Source organism: Equus caballus, chromosome 2 (assembly GCF_041296265.1).
Source record: "Equus caballus isolate H_3958 breed thoroughbred chromosome 2, TB-T2T, whole genome shotgun sequence".
In the NCBI taxonomy this organism is placed as follows: Eukaryota; Metazoa; Chordata; class Mammalia; order Perissodactyla; family Equidae; genus Equus; species Equus caballus.
The window spans coordinates 36,335,191-36,349,731 of NC_091685.1; the positions used below are offsets into that span (position 1 = coordinate 36,335,191).

Genomic DNA, 14,541 nt, shown 5'->3' on the forward strand with positions numbered 1-14,541 from the left:
CAGTCACCATCACCTCCTGTCTGGACCGTGGCTTCAGCCTCCTGAGTGGTCTCCCTGCCTCGGTCTACCGCCTAGAGCCAGTGTACTCGCTACACGGCAGCCACTGGGGTCTTTTCAACACGCAAATGTGGTCTTGTCACTCCCTGGGTGAAAGGTTTTCACTGGCTTCCGGTTGCCCTGAGAAAATGAGGCCCCTGATGCCAAGCTCTCTCATATTGACTCTCTCTCCCCCCACCTGCTGCTCCACCCTCCTTTCTTGCCGTACAGATCTTCCTCAGTTTCCCCAACATGCGTCTCACCCTCTCCTGGTCCAGAGTGTGCACACAGGCCACATGCCCTATGCAGAGCTCTCCTCCTCTCTCCCTCTCTTAGGCAAGTCATTCGTCCTATCCTTCAGCTTGCCACTTCTCCCAGGAAGCTTTCCCTGATTGCACCCTTCCCCACCTGCTTTGGTGTCCAAGCTCTGTGCTCCTACAGCAGGCAACACTCTGCCCCACCAGGGAGACTGCCTGTCCTGTCCTGCTGGGAACAAGTGGTCACTGGGCAGAATCTCTGTGGGACCCCGGGGGGTCCTGTTGAGCTCATCTGCAGTCAAAGGACGGGCAGTGGGTTGAATGGTGGGCTCCAAAGAGATATGTCTACGTCCTAATGCCTGGAACCTGTGAACGTGACTTTATTTGGAGAAAAGCTCTTTGCAGATGCAATTAAGTTAAGGATCTTGGGATGAGCTCATCCTGGCTTATGGGGCAGGCCTTAAATGCACTGATGCACGTCCTTATAGGAGTGAGGCGGAGGGAGGTTTGATAGACTGAGGACGCAGTGTGAGCACAGAGGCGGGTGTTGGAGAGACGTGGCCACCAGTCTAGGGACGCCAACAGCCACCAGAAGCTGGAGGAGGCAAAAAAGCAGATTCTCCCCCAAGTTCTTCCAGAGGGAGCGTGGCCCTGCTGAGACCTTCATTGCAGACGTCTGTCCCTCAGAACTGTGAGAGGATGCATTTTTGTTGTTTTAAGCCAGTGGCTTGTGGTAATTTGTTCCAGCAGCCACAGGAAACTAAGCACACGGGCATGGTGTCCCGGGGCTGCCTGGCTGTGGCCTTCCTAGCACTCACAACCGTCCGTAATTGGTTACCTCTGAATACCTGATGCTCTCACCCATGGGTGGTAAGCGCCTTGAGGCCTGCAGCCGCACCTGTCTTCTTCGTTTCTGTACCTCCAGTGCCCGGCGGCGCCTGGCAGGTAGTAGGTGATTATTAAACGTTTGCTGAAAGAATGAATTTAATCAAAGCCCTGGCCTCCATAAACCTTGGCATTCCTAGATTGTTTTTGAGGACGCTATGGCTGGAACAAGCCATCACGAGCTTTTCCAGAAAGAAGCAGGCTCTGCCAGGTCTGGGGCTGTGGCTCAGTGCAGGACAGACTGTGAGTAACAGAGCTGCCGTGACCTGCTGGCTTCCTCCCACACGGCCCACCTTACAACGCTGCACTCACCTTCTGGTCACCTGTGCTGTGGCTGGCAGTTCTCATCCTCAGGGTCACCTCCAGCCCAGGGTCCAGGGGCCAGTTGGGGGAACCTGTGGCATTCTTCTTGGCTGGAGGGCTGTGGGCAACATCTACGGCCACTCCCGGGGAAGCATTGATGCTGAAGGATGTGTAGCCCTTGGGGGCAGAGCTGGGGAGGACAGAGAGCCACAGTGAGGCAGGGCCTGGCCCACCACCGCTCTCCCCAGCATTCCCCCTTTTCCCAACAAGTGTAAACACCAGATGGCAGCCGGTCTGCCCCTGACCGTGGGAGTAAGTATGTGAGGTTGTCAGGAGGTGGCGAGAAACAGAAAGAAGATCCCCTGACTTGGAGGCTTACACTCGAACCAGGGAAATTGCAGAGAGATGCATACACCAAAGACACACACACATGGATGTGAGCACAGAGCGACATGCACACCCAGAGGTTTACGCTTCACGGATGTGCACACACAGGGTTGTGCAGCACGCAGAGAATCACACAGACTCCTGCTTCTGGAATTGTGGCAGACCAGTGCTCTGAAGAACCTTCCCTTACAAAACAACTGGTCTGTGGTTAAAAGAGACTTTTTAAAGCATGGCTGAGATCCTGAGAAGTGAGAGAAGTCTCCAGGGACTCCCTTCTCTGCGTGTGCACCCATGCACACTCCACAGCGGTTAAACTGAGGGACACCAAAGACAAAAAGAAGATCTGAAGGGGATCCAGAGAGAAAAGTCAGATCACCCATAAAGGAACAGAAATCAGATGGAAAGCAGACTTCTCAACAGCAACAACAGAATCTAAAAAAACAGTTGAATAGTATCTTCAAAGTATTTTGAAGAAAGTAGCTGTTAACTTAGAATTGTATACCCAACAAAATTATATTTTAATAAAGACATTTCAGATGAAGAAAAATTGGTATTTTAAAACCAACACACTTTCACCAAAGCGACTTCTAAAGACACACTCTAAGGAGAAGATCTCTGATGCCGGTAGCATGGTCTGGGATGCAGGAAAGAATGGTGAGCAAATAAAATGGTAAATGTCTTGGAAAATATTGTCTGTATTTTTTTAAAAGTTATAAAAATATCAAAATTGTGGGATTAAAAAAAGGATCAGGATGTAAATTGGGAGGTATAATGAGAGTTGAAGTATTCTGAGGTCCTTCATTGAAGAGGAAATTAAGATAGTGTTTAACCATAGATCTTGTAGAGTTAAAATTCTCTGATTAAAATGTAAAGGTATTCACCAAGAGAATGGAAGCTGAGTTCATACATTTCTACACAGGCAGAAAATGCAGTAACAGAAGAAGAAGAGAAACAGTCTCAAAAAGACAATGAAAGAGCAAAAGGCAACAGACAAAAAATTGGACAAACGAAACTAAAAATAAACGGTGAAAACAAATCCGAATATATAAATAGTCAAAATAAATGTAATTAGATTAATGTTACTAGTTAAAAAAAGAGTTTTGGACTAGATAAAGAAATGAAGTCCAGCTGTATGCTATGTGCAAGAGACACACCTAAAATATAAGGATCCGGGAAAGATGAAGTTAAAAAAAAAAGGAAGAAAGATACATTAAGCCAATAATCAAAGGAGAGCTGGATGGGTATATTAATATCAGACAAAAACCACACTGCTAGCAATAGAGAGGATCACAATCTAATGATATAAGGTTCAGCTCACCTGGAAGGTATTCTAAACACAGCCTCAATATATGTAAGGCAAAAATGGATAGAAATACAGGGAGAAGTTTGCAAATCCACCATCACAGTTGTGGATGGCAACTCTTCTTTCTCAACTAACCATAGATTAACCAGACAGAAAAAATAGTGACACAACTAACAAGCTTGATTTAGTGGACGTGTGTAGAATTCTGTGCCCCACAACTGGTGAATATACATTTTTCCAAGCCAAGTGCATGTGGATCACTAAAAAATTTGACCACATAATTGGCCATAAAGGAAGTTTCAACAAATATTAAAGGGTAGGTGACATACAGTATACGGAGCCTATTCCTTGATCCCAGTGTAAGTTAGGCGTCACTAGCATAAACTCCAATTTACATTTGAAAATTTCAAAACCAGACTTCTAACTAACTTACAAGTCAAAGGATAATTAATGAAACTAAATAATAATACTCAGAACTGAGCAATAATTAAAATACTACACTTCTAATATTTGGGGGAGCTAAAGGTATTACTTTGTGCCTTAAATGCATGTATCTTTAAAAAGAAGAAAAAAGCTGAAAATTGAGTAAATAGAAAAAGAATGTAGAAAAATAAAATAGAACAGAAAAGCCCAAAATAAAGATGACAGAAATCTGTGAAATAGAAAACAAGTAAATCAACAAAGCCAAAATACACTGATAAAACTGATAAACCTCTGGCAAGATTGGCCAAGGGAAAAAAGATAGGAAGATAAAAAGAAATCACTACAGAAAAAGCAGATTTTTTTTGTGTGTGTGTGGATAGTTGATAAAAGCTAAACAGAAAATCCACAGCAAATATCATCTTTAATAGTGAAAAATTGAAAACCTTCCTTTAAAATCAAGAACATGACAAGGATGCCCACTGTCACCACATATTTTCAACATTGTCCAGGAGGTTCTAGCCACTGCAGTAAGAGAATAAAACTAAAAGGTATAAAGACTGAAAAGTAAGAAAAAAAAACCCTGGCAATATTTATAGACAATATGATTATTTGTAAATCTCAAAGGAATGTACAGACAAGTTAAAAAGAAGTAGTAAGAGTTTAATAAGGTAGCTAGTAAGGTGGAGAGGCAAAAATCAGTTGCTTTTGTGTACCCCAGCAATAATATAGTTGGAAAAAATAATTTAAAATAAACATATAATTTTCATCAGAAAAAAAGTGCTATAAAGTACCTAGGATAAATCTAACAAAAGATGTGTAAGGCTTTTATGGAGAAAAATGCTCAAACCTTACTGAAAGCAATTAGAGAAGACACAAATTAATAGGAATAGCACGAACATGCTTAGGAAGGCTAATATCATAATGGTATAAAATCTCTCCAAATGAATTTATACATTCAATGGAATTTCAAGGTTTTTCATGGAACTTGACAAGTTGATTCCAAGATCTACAAGGAAAACCATGGGCCTAAGATAGTCAAAATACCCTGTAAAGAAAAGAAGCAAAAGGTGAGAGACTTTTTCAACCAGGTATGACTTACTATGAAGCCATGGGTGTTGTAATGGCTCAGGCAAAGACAAATGACAGATGCAACTGAAGAGAGATTCTGCTTGATCTATGACAGAAGTGGTCTTGCAGATAACTGGGGAAAGTGAAGATTATGTAAGAAATGATGCTGGAACAATCACTCATCCATATGGAAAATAATTAAATTGGAAAAGTAATTAAATTGATCCCATCCTCACACCGTATACAAAAACAAACTCCAGGTGGATTAAAGACTTAAATATGAAAGACAGAACTTTGAATCTTTTTAAAAAATAGGTCTTATTTTTTAGAGAAGTTTTAGGTTCACAGCAAAATTGAGGGGAAGGTACAGAGATATCCCATATATCTCCTGTCCCTAGTCATGCAGAGTTTCCCCCATTATCAATATCCTCCACCAGTGATGCATTCACTACAATCGATGACCCTACACTGACATGTCATTATCACCCAAAGTCTGTAGTTCACATTAGGGTTCACTCTTGGTGATGTACATTTTATGGGCTTGGAAAATTGTATAATGACGTGTGTCCACCATTATAGTACCATAGAGAGTAGTTTCACTGCCATAAAAATCCTCTGTGCTCCCCCTGTTCATCCCTCCCTCCCATTTAGCCCCTGGCAACCACTGATCTTTTTACTGCCTCCATAGTTTTGCCTTTTCCAGAATGTCATGTAGTTGGGATCATGCAGTCTGTAACCTTTTCAGATTAGTTTCTTTCCCTGAGTAATATGCATGGAAGGTCCCTCCATGTCTTTTCATGTCTTGGTAGCTCATTTCTTTCTAGCACTGAATAATATTCCACTGTCTGGATGGACCACAGTTTGCTTATCCATTCACCTACTGAAGGACATCTTGGTTGCTTTCAATGTTTGGCAATGTAAATAAAGCCGCTATAAACAGCCATGTGCAACTTTTTGTTTGGGCATAAGTTTTCAGTTCCTTTGGGTAAATACCAAGGAGTATGACTGTTGGATCATATGATAAGAGTGTGTTTAGTTTTCTAAGAAACTGCCAAATTGTCCTCCAACGTGGCTGCGCCATTTTGCATTCCCTCCAGCAATGAATGAGAGTTCCTCGTGCTCCATATCCTCGCCAGCATTTGGTGGTGTCACTGTTCTGGATTTTCGCCATTCTAACGCCTATGTAGTGACTTCTCGTTGTTTTAATTTGCATTTCCCTAATGACCTATGATGTGGATCATCTTTTTCTTTGCTATTTGCCATCTGTATATTTATTTTGGTGATGTGTCTGTTAAGGTCTTTGGCCCATTTTTCAATCAGATTGTTTTCTTACTGTTGAGTTTTAAGAGTTCTTTGTGTATTTTGGATAACAATCCTTTATTAGATATGCTTTTTGTTAATATCTTCTCCCAGTCTGTGGTTTGTCTTTTCGTTCTCTTGATGGTGTCTTTTGCAGAGCAGAAATTTTTAATTTTAGTGAATCCAGCTTGTTGATTCTTTCTTTCCTGGATCTTGCCTTTGGTGTTGTATCTAAAAAGCTACCAGCAAACCCAAGATCATCTAGATTTTCTTCTATGTCATGTTCTAGGAGTTTTAGAGTTGTGCATTTTACCTTTAGGTCTGTGATCTACTTTGAGGTAATTTTTTGTGAAGAATGTAAAGTCTGTGTCTGGATTCATTTTTTGGATATGGCTGTCTGGTTGTTCCAGCATGATTTGTTGAAAATGCTACCTTTTCTCATCGTGTTGCCTTTGCTTCTTTGTCAAAGATCAGTTGACTGTACTTATGTGGGGCTATTTCTGGGCTCCTTGTTCTGTTCCATTCATTTACTTGTCTGTTCCTTCACTAATACCACACTGTCTTGATTTCACACACTGTGATACCACAGTAAGTCTTGAAGTTGCATAGTGTCAGTCCTCCAACTTTGTTCTCCTCCTTCAATATTGTGTTGGCTATTCTGGGTTTTTTTGCCTCTCTCTATAAACTTTAGAGTCAGTTTGTCAATATGCACAAAATAACTTGCTGGGATTTTGATTGGGATTGCATTGAACCTGTAGATCAAATTGGGAAGAACTGACATCTTGACGATGTTGAGTCTCCCTATCCATGAACATGGAATACCTCTCCATTGCTTCTCTTCTTCTTTGATATCTTTCATCAGAGTTTTGTAGTTTTTCTCATAAATTTCTCAGTCATATTTTGTTATATTTCTACCTAGGTATTTAATTTTGGGGGGTGCAAATATAAATGGTATTGTGTTTTTAATTTCAAATTCCACCTGGTCCTTGCTGGTATATAGGAAAGTGATAGACTTATGTACATTAACCTTGTATCCTGCAACCTTGCTGTAATTGCTTGTTAGTTCCAGAAGTTTTTTGGTCAATTCTTTTGGATCATGTCATCTGTGAACAAAGACAAGTTTCTTTCTTTCTTCCCAGTTGGTGTTCCTTTTATTTCTTTTTCTAGTCCTAAGCATTCACTAGGTCTTTCAGTATGATGTGAAAAGCATGGCAAGAGGGAACATCTTTGCCTCGTTCCTGATCTTAGTGGGAAAGCTTCAGGTTTCTCACCGTTAAGTGTGATGTTAGCTGGAAGTCTTTGTAGATATTCTTTATCAAGTTGAGGAAGCTCCCCTCTATTCTTAGTTTGCTGAGAGTTTTTGTCATGAATGGGTATTTGCACCTTTTAAAAGAAGATGTCAGGGTCATCTTTATGCCCTTTCTTAAACAAGACACCAAACCAATAAGCAAGAAAGAAAAGACTGATACATTCAGCTAAGTGAGAATAAATAACTTCTGTTCATCGAAAGACTCTATAAAGTGAAAAGACAAGCATAATCTAAGAAGTTCTTCACAGCATAAAACCGACAAAGGCTTAGCATCCAGAATATTTAAAGAACTTAGGCTAATCAACATGAAAAAAGCAAATAACTTAATAGAAAAAAATGGGCGAAAGACACAAACAGGCATTCGCAGAATTTGAATGAATGATGAACATAAATGGATGACGGGCATGTGAGGAGGCACTCCGCCTCACTGAGAAGGAAGATGAAAACATCGAGGCCATAATGAGATGGGGTTTACGTCCACCTGGTTGGTGAAAATAACGCTATAGACTATACGGTTCAGAGGGAACTAGCACGCTGCTCGCGGAGTGTGAAATTAACCACTTTGTGAAACAACTCAGGGTTATCTTGCAAAGTCAAACATCAGCCTGCCCCAAAGCCAGCGACCCGCTCCTCGCTCCTCGGCAGACGCCCTCGAGACTCTCTTGCACGTGTGCACCAGGAGACACATTCAAGAATGCTCAGAGCAGCCTTTTCTGCAAGAGTGAACGACCCACAGGCAGAAGAATGGCTAAGAAATTGCAGCAGATTCAAACTGTGTGGGAGACTCCCGAGAGGGCAGATCCCACGCTATGAGGTCATAGAGACGTGGATTTTATGATTATGTTTTCTATTTTCATTTTTGTAATAAAGTTCTTTGTCTCTATATCAAAAGCTCTGTATATTCATTATAGAGAATTAGGAAAATACAGGAAAAGTATGTGGTAGACAGACCTCTACGCTGGCCCCCACAATCCCCACCTCTGGTGCTCGTGCCCTTGTGTGACTCCCTCCCCCTGAGTGTGGGAAGGACCCAGTGACTTGCTTCCAACCAACAGAAAATGGCAAGAGTTGTGGGCTTCACTTCTGTGATAAGGTTACAGAAGACTTCCCTCCCTCCCTCTCTCTCTCTGTCTCCCTCCCTCGCTCTCTCCTTCTCAGCTCCCTTACCTTGATGAATCAAGCCGCCACAGTATGAGCCATGGGAGGCCCGCATGGCAAGAAACTGAGGGAGGCTCCCTGCCAACCCAGAGAAGGGAACGAGGCCCTCAGTCCATCAGCCCACGAGGACCTGAATCCTGCCAAGGACCATATGAGTGAGCTTGGAGGTAGAGCCTGCCCGGAGGAGCCTTAGCATGACCCTAGCTCTGCCGACACCTTGATCACAGCCTGTGAGACGCCGAGGCAGAGGACCAGCTAAGCCACACTGGACCCCGACCCACAGAACCTGCGAGATGATAAACACTGTTGTTCTAAATTTGGGGGCAATTTGTTACACAGTGATGGATAACTAATACAGGATAAAAAAGGCAGAAAGAGAGAGAGAGGGAGAAAGAAGGGGGAGGACGAGGAAGAGGAAGAAGGAAGGAGGAGGAAGAGGAGAAGGAGGGGGAGGAGAAGAAAAGGAAGGAAGGAGGGAAAGAAAGAAGGAGGGAGGGAAAGAGAAGGAAGGAAGGAAGGAAGGAATTGCCTAGAAGAAAACGGAGTCTTACCACTCGGAGACAATCACTAACGTTTTGATATTTTTCTTTCAGCAGATGAATTTTTGAAGCATGTTTTGTAGAACTAATGAGATCTGAAGTAGATGAAAGAGGAGAAAAGCTTTCCCAACGCTTCCCCAGCTTCCATTCCCCTGGTTTTATTTCATTTGCTGTCCACCCTGGTTTGGGCCCTCATTCCGTCCCCATGGCATCAATTTCAAGCTCTTAAACTTGAGTGACAGTGAACACACAGAACATTTCCTCTGCTCCAGACCCCGTTCAGGTTCTTTCTGTATATCAACTCACTCAGTTTTCACCACCAACCTGTAGGATGGGTGCTGTTATCATTTCCATCTCACAGGTGAGAAAACCAAGGCACAGAGAAGGGAAGTCGCTTCCCCAGGCTCAGCTTTAGGCGTCCTGCTTCTCTGCTCTGTGACGGGGTTGGGGTGTCCCAGAGCTGGCCCCGGCCTCTTTATACATCCACCCGCCCCCTACATTCTCCGCACGCTGCAGTCCAACAGAATCCTTCCCAGGTCCCCCACACCCACCCACACTTTCTCATTTTCCAGGTTCTGCTTATCGTCTGCCCCTCATCTGGAATGCCCCCTTCTCTCAGAATCCAATCCAGTCCCAAAGGCCCATCTCAAGGGGACCCCCACCATCAAATCCTTCCCCCAACTCTCCAACCAAGAGGGATTTCTTCCTCAAAATGAGATTTCCCCTCTGTTGTAGGCAGAATAATGGTTCCCCAAAGATGACTACAGCCTAACCCCCCAGATCTGTGCGTGTGTTCCCTTACATGGAAAAGACGACTTGCAAATATGGTTAAGTTAGGGATCGTGAGATGGGAGATTATCCTGGATTATCCAGGTGGTCCCACTATAACCACGAGGGTCTTTATAAGAGGGAGGCAGGAGGGTCCGAGCGAGAGAAGATGTGGTGATGGAATCAGAGGCCAGAGGGATGCAATCGCTGGAAGGGGCCACGAGCCGAGGAATGCAGGCAGCCTCTAGAAGCTGCGAAAGGCAAGGAATGGATCCCTCAGAGCCTCCAGAAGGAATCAGCCCTCTGGACATCTTGATTTTAGCTTCAGGAATAACCTTGTGAGATCCATTTTTGAACTTCCGATCTCCAGGATTGTAAGATGATATATTTGTGTTATTTAAACAACTAAGTCTGTGTAATTTGTTACAGCAGCAGTAGAAACCGACAGTCCCTCTTTCTGTCTTTCCATCACAGAAGTCTCTGCCTCTCCCTTAGATAAAACCCTGGCCTCTCAGGGGATGTGACGGCTGGGTTCCAGAAAGGTGGAAGGTAAGTAAGAAACAGTGGAACTAAAATCAATTTCCTCATAAGAAAAAAGATAAAACAAGTGACAGGTTCGAGCAGATTAAAAAAGTCAGCCGTGCCAATCTTTGCCTTACCAAGTGGGTGTGAACAGCAAAGGGGGAATACATAAAAACGTTTTTCATATCTCAAACAGAACGAGTCCCTGGGAAGGCAAGACGTTAGCTCACGCCCTGTAGCCGCGCTATTCTCCTCCTTTTCTGTCCGAGAATTCAGCATCTGGAACTTTTGCGGCCCTCTGTGACGTTTCTGGCTGCGCATCCCCCGTCCTGATGGCATTGCCCGGATTATCTCGACCTTCACTAAGTGAAGCCTGCAGCGCGTGGCTCCATCTTCACAGTCACCCTGTGGGCGGGGTGCTGTTACGCCTGTTTTACAGATGAGGAGACTGAGGCACAGAGGGGCAAAGTGTCCAAGTCATGGGGCTGCTGGTGGCAGGTCTGGGTCCACTTGCAGCCCAGCTGATGTCATTTCCGCCACATCATGTCTGTTTCTTTCTCTGCATTCACCTCACCCTGCTGTGCCCTGGGTTTACAAGCTAGACGTTTGCTTTGCAAATGCCTGGCCAACCGAAACTTAAGAAAGGCCCTCGTTTCTCTCTCAGAGCCTGGAGACTCCCTCTCTGCTCTGTGTGCAGCTCTTTGCCTCCGTGCCTGCCAAGCCGCCCAGAGGCCACCCCAGCTGCCCAGGGGCCAGGGCAGGAGGAGGCGGATGGAGAGGGACACGCCGTGTGTCTAGTACAACAGGAAAACGAACAAGGGGCTCAAAGAACAATGGGAAGACGGAGACTTGGGGCCGACGGGCACGCAGCACGGGGCCCGCGGTGCTATCCGTCTCGGCTCGCTCTGCCCAGGGTGACTTCCCCACCGGGAGCGGGGAGAAGGGCGCAGACAGGTGCTTCTGCCACCTGCTGGGGCTTTACAGCCACGTCTCCAGGCCTCACAGCCACCCTCTCTGCCCGATGGGGAAGCTGAGGCTCGGAGAGGTGAGGCCCCACTGGGACTTGATTCTAGGACGTGTGTTCTTTCCTTTGGCTGTTTTCCAGACCCTCTCGGATCCTAAACAAGGAACTTCCGCAAACATATGGGGGTCTTCGCTGTGTGTGTGTGTGAGTGTGTGTGTGATTGTGAGACGACCCAGAGCTGAATCTTCTCGTAAGTTCCGACAGCCTCTGCAGGAGCCACACTGAGAGCCTGAGTCCCAGACAAGTGGCAACACTGACATCCTTCCTCCAACTCCACATCCAGCGTCTCCTCCCAGCGGTTGGGCAGCGCTTGGTGCCCCTAGGACTGTCACACTCGGTGGCACGCGCAATCCTCCAAGAAAGGGGACCACTCCACTGGACCCTCAGCATGTACTTTATAATTTCATCCTCACCACAACACAGCAGGGTGGGTGTTAACTTTCCCATTTCACTGATGGGTAAACTGAGGCTCAGAGACACCAACAGCCTTGCCCACGCTCCCCGCTGCCACATTGTGTGGTCTCCTGTCCAGAAAGAGACCCTGGGGGTCAAGAGGAGGAGCCCACGGATGGCAGCTCCTGGCCCCCCACCCACTCCGAGCCTTTCCCAAGCCCTAGGGAAGCTGCCCGAGGTCCGCCCCCCTGGGCAGCGGGCTCAGGGCGGCCAACCCCACAGCACTGGGCGGCAGTGCGTGCTGGGGAGGCAGACAGTCCTGGGTTCAAGCCTCCTTTAATTTGTATGAGCTTTGGTAAAAGTTGGGAGCGCGGAGAGCCCTCGGCGGGGTTCAGCGCGCATCACCGGCTGGTGGGATTTTTTGTGACTGCGATCAACATGCTTCCCATTGAGCAGGGCAAGTCCTTTCCAGGCTCGGGGTGAGAATCACCACCAGGGTCTGTAGCAGCGGCTCCGGGACAGGCGCCACCCCCGCGGTCTGCGCCGGCCTGTACCACCCGTCTTTCTAACCCTTGGGGGCTCCAAGCCCTGCGGCCGAGGGCACCGCTCGTGCAAAGGTGTGGAGGCGCGTGTGCTGGGGAGGAGGGGTGCCCACCCCGTCTGTGTTTTCAGAGGGGAATTCAGACCCCACTGAAGGCGGTGGCTGCACGGGAGACAGGACGAAGGCGCTAGCCGGGGACAAGTGAGAAGGACAGGGAAGAAATTATGGGAAGGGCCGGTCCAGGGACCGAGGGGGAGAGAGGAGGGAGTGAATCCCGGCTCCCCCACCTACTAGCCGTGTGGCTACTTCACCTCTCGGAGCCTCAGTTTCCCCTTCTGTAAAATGGGGATAACAGCACTGCCTACCTCGTACGGCTGTTGAGTGAGTACATGTGGGAGCGTGACGTGAACATCAGCCGTTGTCATGTGAGCCGTGCAGGGGGTTGAACGCAGGGCGCAATGTCGCACTGAGGGGGGAGCACGCCCCCAGAGGAGCCGGTGTCCTCGGACACCATCAGGCTGTCGCTTTTTCCTTTGCTCCTCAGCCCCGCCGTCTCCTGCCTCCCCTCCGCGTCCTGGGAGGCCGCCCAGACATTACTGCTGTTCTTCCTGGGTCAGCCACCGAGTGACTTTCAAGGAAATGTCCCAGACACTCCTGTGGGAGCCTCACTAGAACCACAGACGCCCAGCCTGGGACGGAGGAAGCCAGCGGCTGCCACTACTGTTACTGACAACAACAACGATGCCAACCGTGTGCACTCGCTGAGAACGTTCCTGAACCGTCTTGTTTAACCAGAGCCTGGCACAGGACTTGGCATATGATAGATTCAACTCATATTTGTTGAATGAATGAATGAATGAAGAATGAATGAATGAACAACTACCAGCAATTTGCACAGCACTGTGCTAAGTGCCTAACAAACATTCTCATGGTTTCTCACATTTAATCCCTATAGCACCCTGTGAAGTGGGTATTATCCCCATTCCACAGACGAGGAAACTGAGGCTTGGTTTCCCAAGACCACGCAGCTAGCCAACAGCAGGGCTGGGTCCCCCTCCTCGGCCTCTCCCATGCCAGAGCCTGTCTCGCCTCCGCACCCACGGAGGGAGGCTTGGCTGAGTGGTGTCGGCTAACAATGCACCAGGAACCAAGTGTGGGTTGTGAAGTCCAGGTCTAGCTTGGCTTCCAGGGCACACTTGCTGTGTGACCTCAGGCAAGTCATAGACCCTCTCTGAGCTTCCAGTGCCTCAATGGTGAAAGGAGATGATGCTGTTTGCCCCTAATAATGCATTTGTGGTGAGGCCCTGGGGAAATCCCACTTGAACATGGCAGAGAACCCACTGCCCTGAATCCAGGCACGTCCCAGGGCCACTCGGGTCTTCTCTCTCCAGCTTCTCCGCGGGCAGCGGCTCCAGAGGCTGGAGCCTGAAGCCTCGGCCGACCACCTGTCCTGCGTCAGCAGAACCCGCTCCTCCAGCATCACTGGACCTGACTCCACCCCCAGACGCCCCCCACTTACCCGTAGACATCCAACTGAGTGTCGGTGCCAAGCACACACACGGCGTAGGTGGGCTGCTCTGGGGCCACATGGATCACTGTCCCCTGGGCCATCGTCCCTCCGGCTGCAGGAAGCCCCTGGGCTGGTTCCTTTATACGGCCCAGGGGAAACCATGAGTCAGCCCCTGTGGTTTGTGGCCAGCGGCTCGGCCCCTCCCAACTCAGGTCCCGGGCGTGGTGCTCAGCCCCTCCTGGTCCGTAGCTGCCCTCGGGCCCCGCACAGGTGTCAGGGCCAGAATCAACCGCAGGCTGGCTCTGTCCTTTTCCTGGGAAGGGCCCGGCGCTCAGGAAGCCTGCAGGTGGTCCCCGCCTGGGGCCGCGAACCCCTGCATCCACCCAACCTCGCCCACCCTGCCCTACGGCGTAGTTAGAGGAGAACGGAGAGAACCAGGAGGCTCGAAGGGTTGGGGCAAGAGGTCACAGCCCAGCCTACACACTCAGACTCCCCCGGCTTGGGATGAGTGTCCCACGTGATAACTCACCCTCTGGGGTGTTTTCTGTGCCGGCCCGTCTCTGCGCTTCACGTGGTGTAACTCGTTAGGACGAGCCTGTGAAGTACGAACTATTATAATTCCCTCACTTCACGCTCACAGCAGCTCTCAGAGGTCGGTACCATCCTCATTCCCGTTTTACAGAAGAAGAAACTGAGGCACGGGGAGGTTACACAGCTGGAAAGTGGGAGAGCCAGGATTTGAACCAAAGGCACTCTGCTCCAGAGTGCGGGGTTTACCAGCTCCCTGTCCAAGTGACATGAGCTTTTCAGACGTTA

At 47.7% G+C, this 14,541-nt stretch overlaps 1 protein-coding gene across 1 annotated transcript in view; it reads right to left on the minus strand.

Annotated features, from left to right (window-relative positions):
- The window catches only part of PADI4 (peptidyl arginine deiminase 4), a 33,290-nt gene extending 19,427 nt beyond the window's left edge, over positions 1–13,863 (minus strand). Inside the window, exons 1-2 of the mRNA XM_023635652.2 lie at positions 13,735–13,863; positions 1,491–1,671 (exon numbers count right to left, since the gene is read on the minus strand). Of these exons, the coding sequence (XP_023491420.1) occupies positions 1,491–1,671; positions 13,735–13,826 (273 nt within the window). The 5' untranslated portion in view covers positions 13,827–13,863. The remainder of the gene's footprint in view (positions 1–1,490; positions 1,672–13,734) is intronic.
- Between the last annotated feature and the right edge of the window lie 678 nt (positions 13,864–14,541).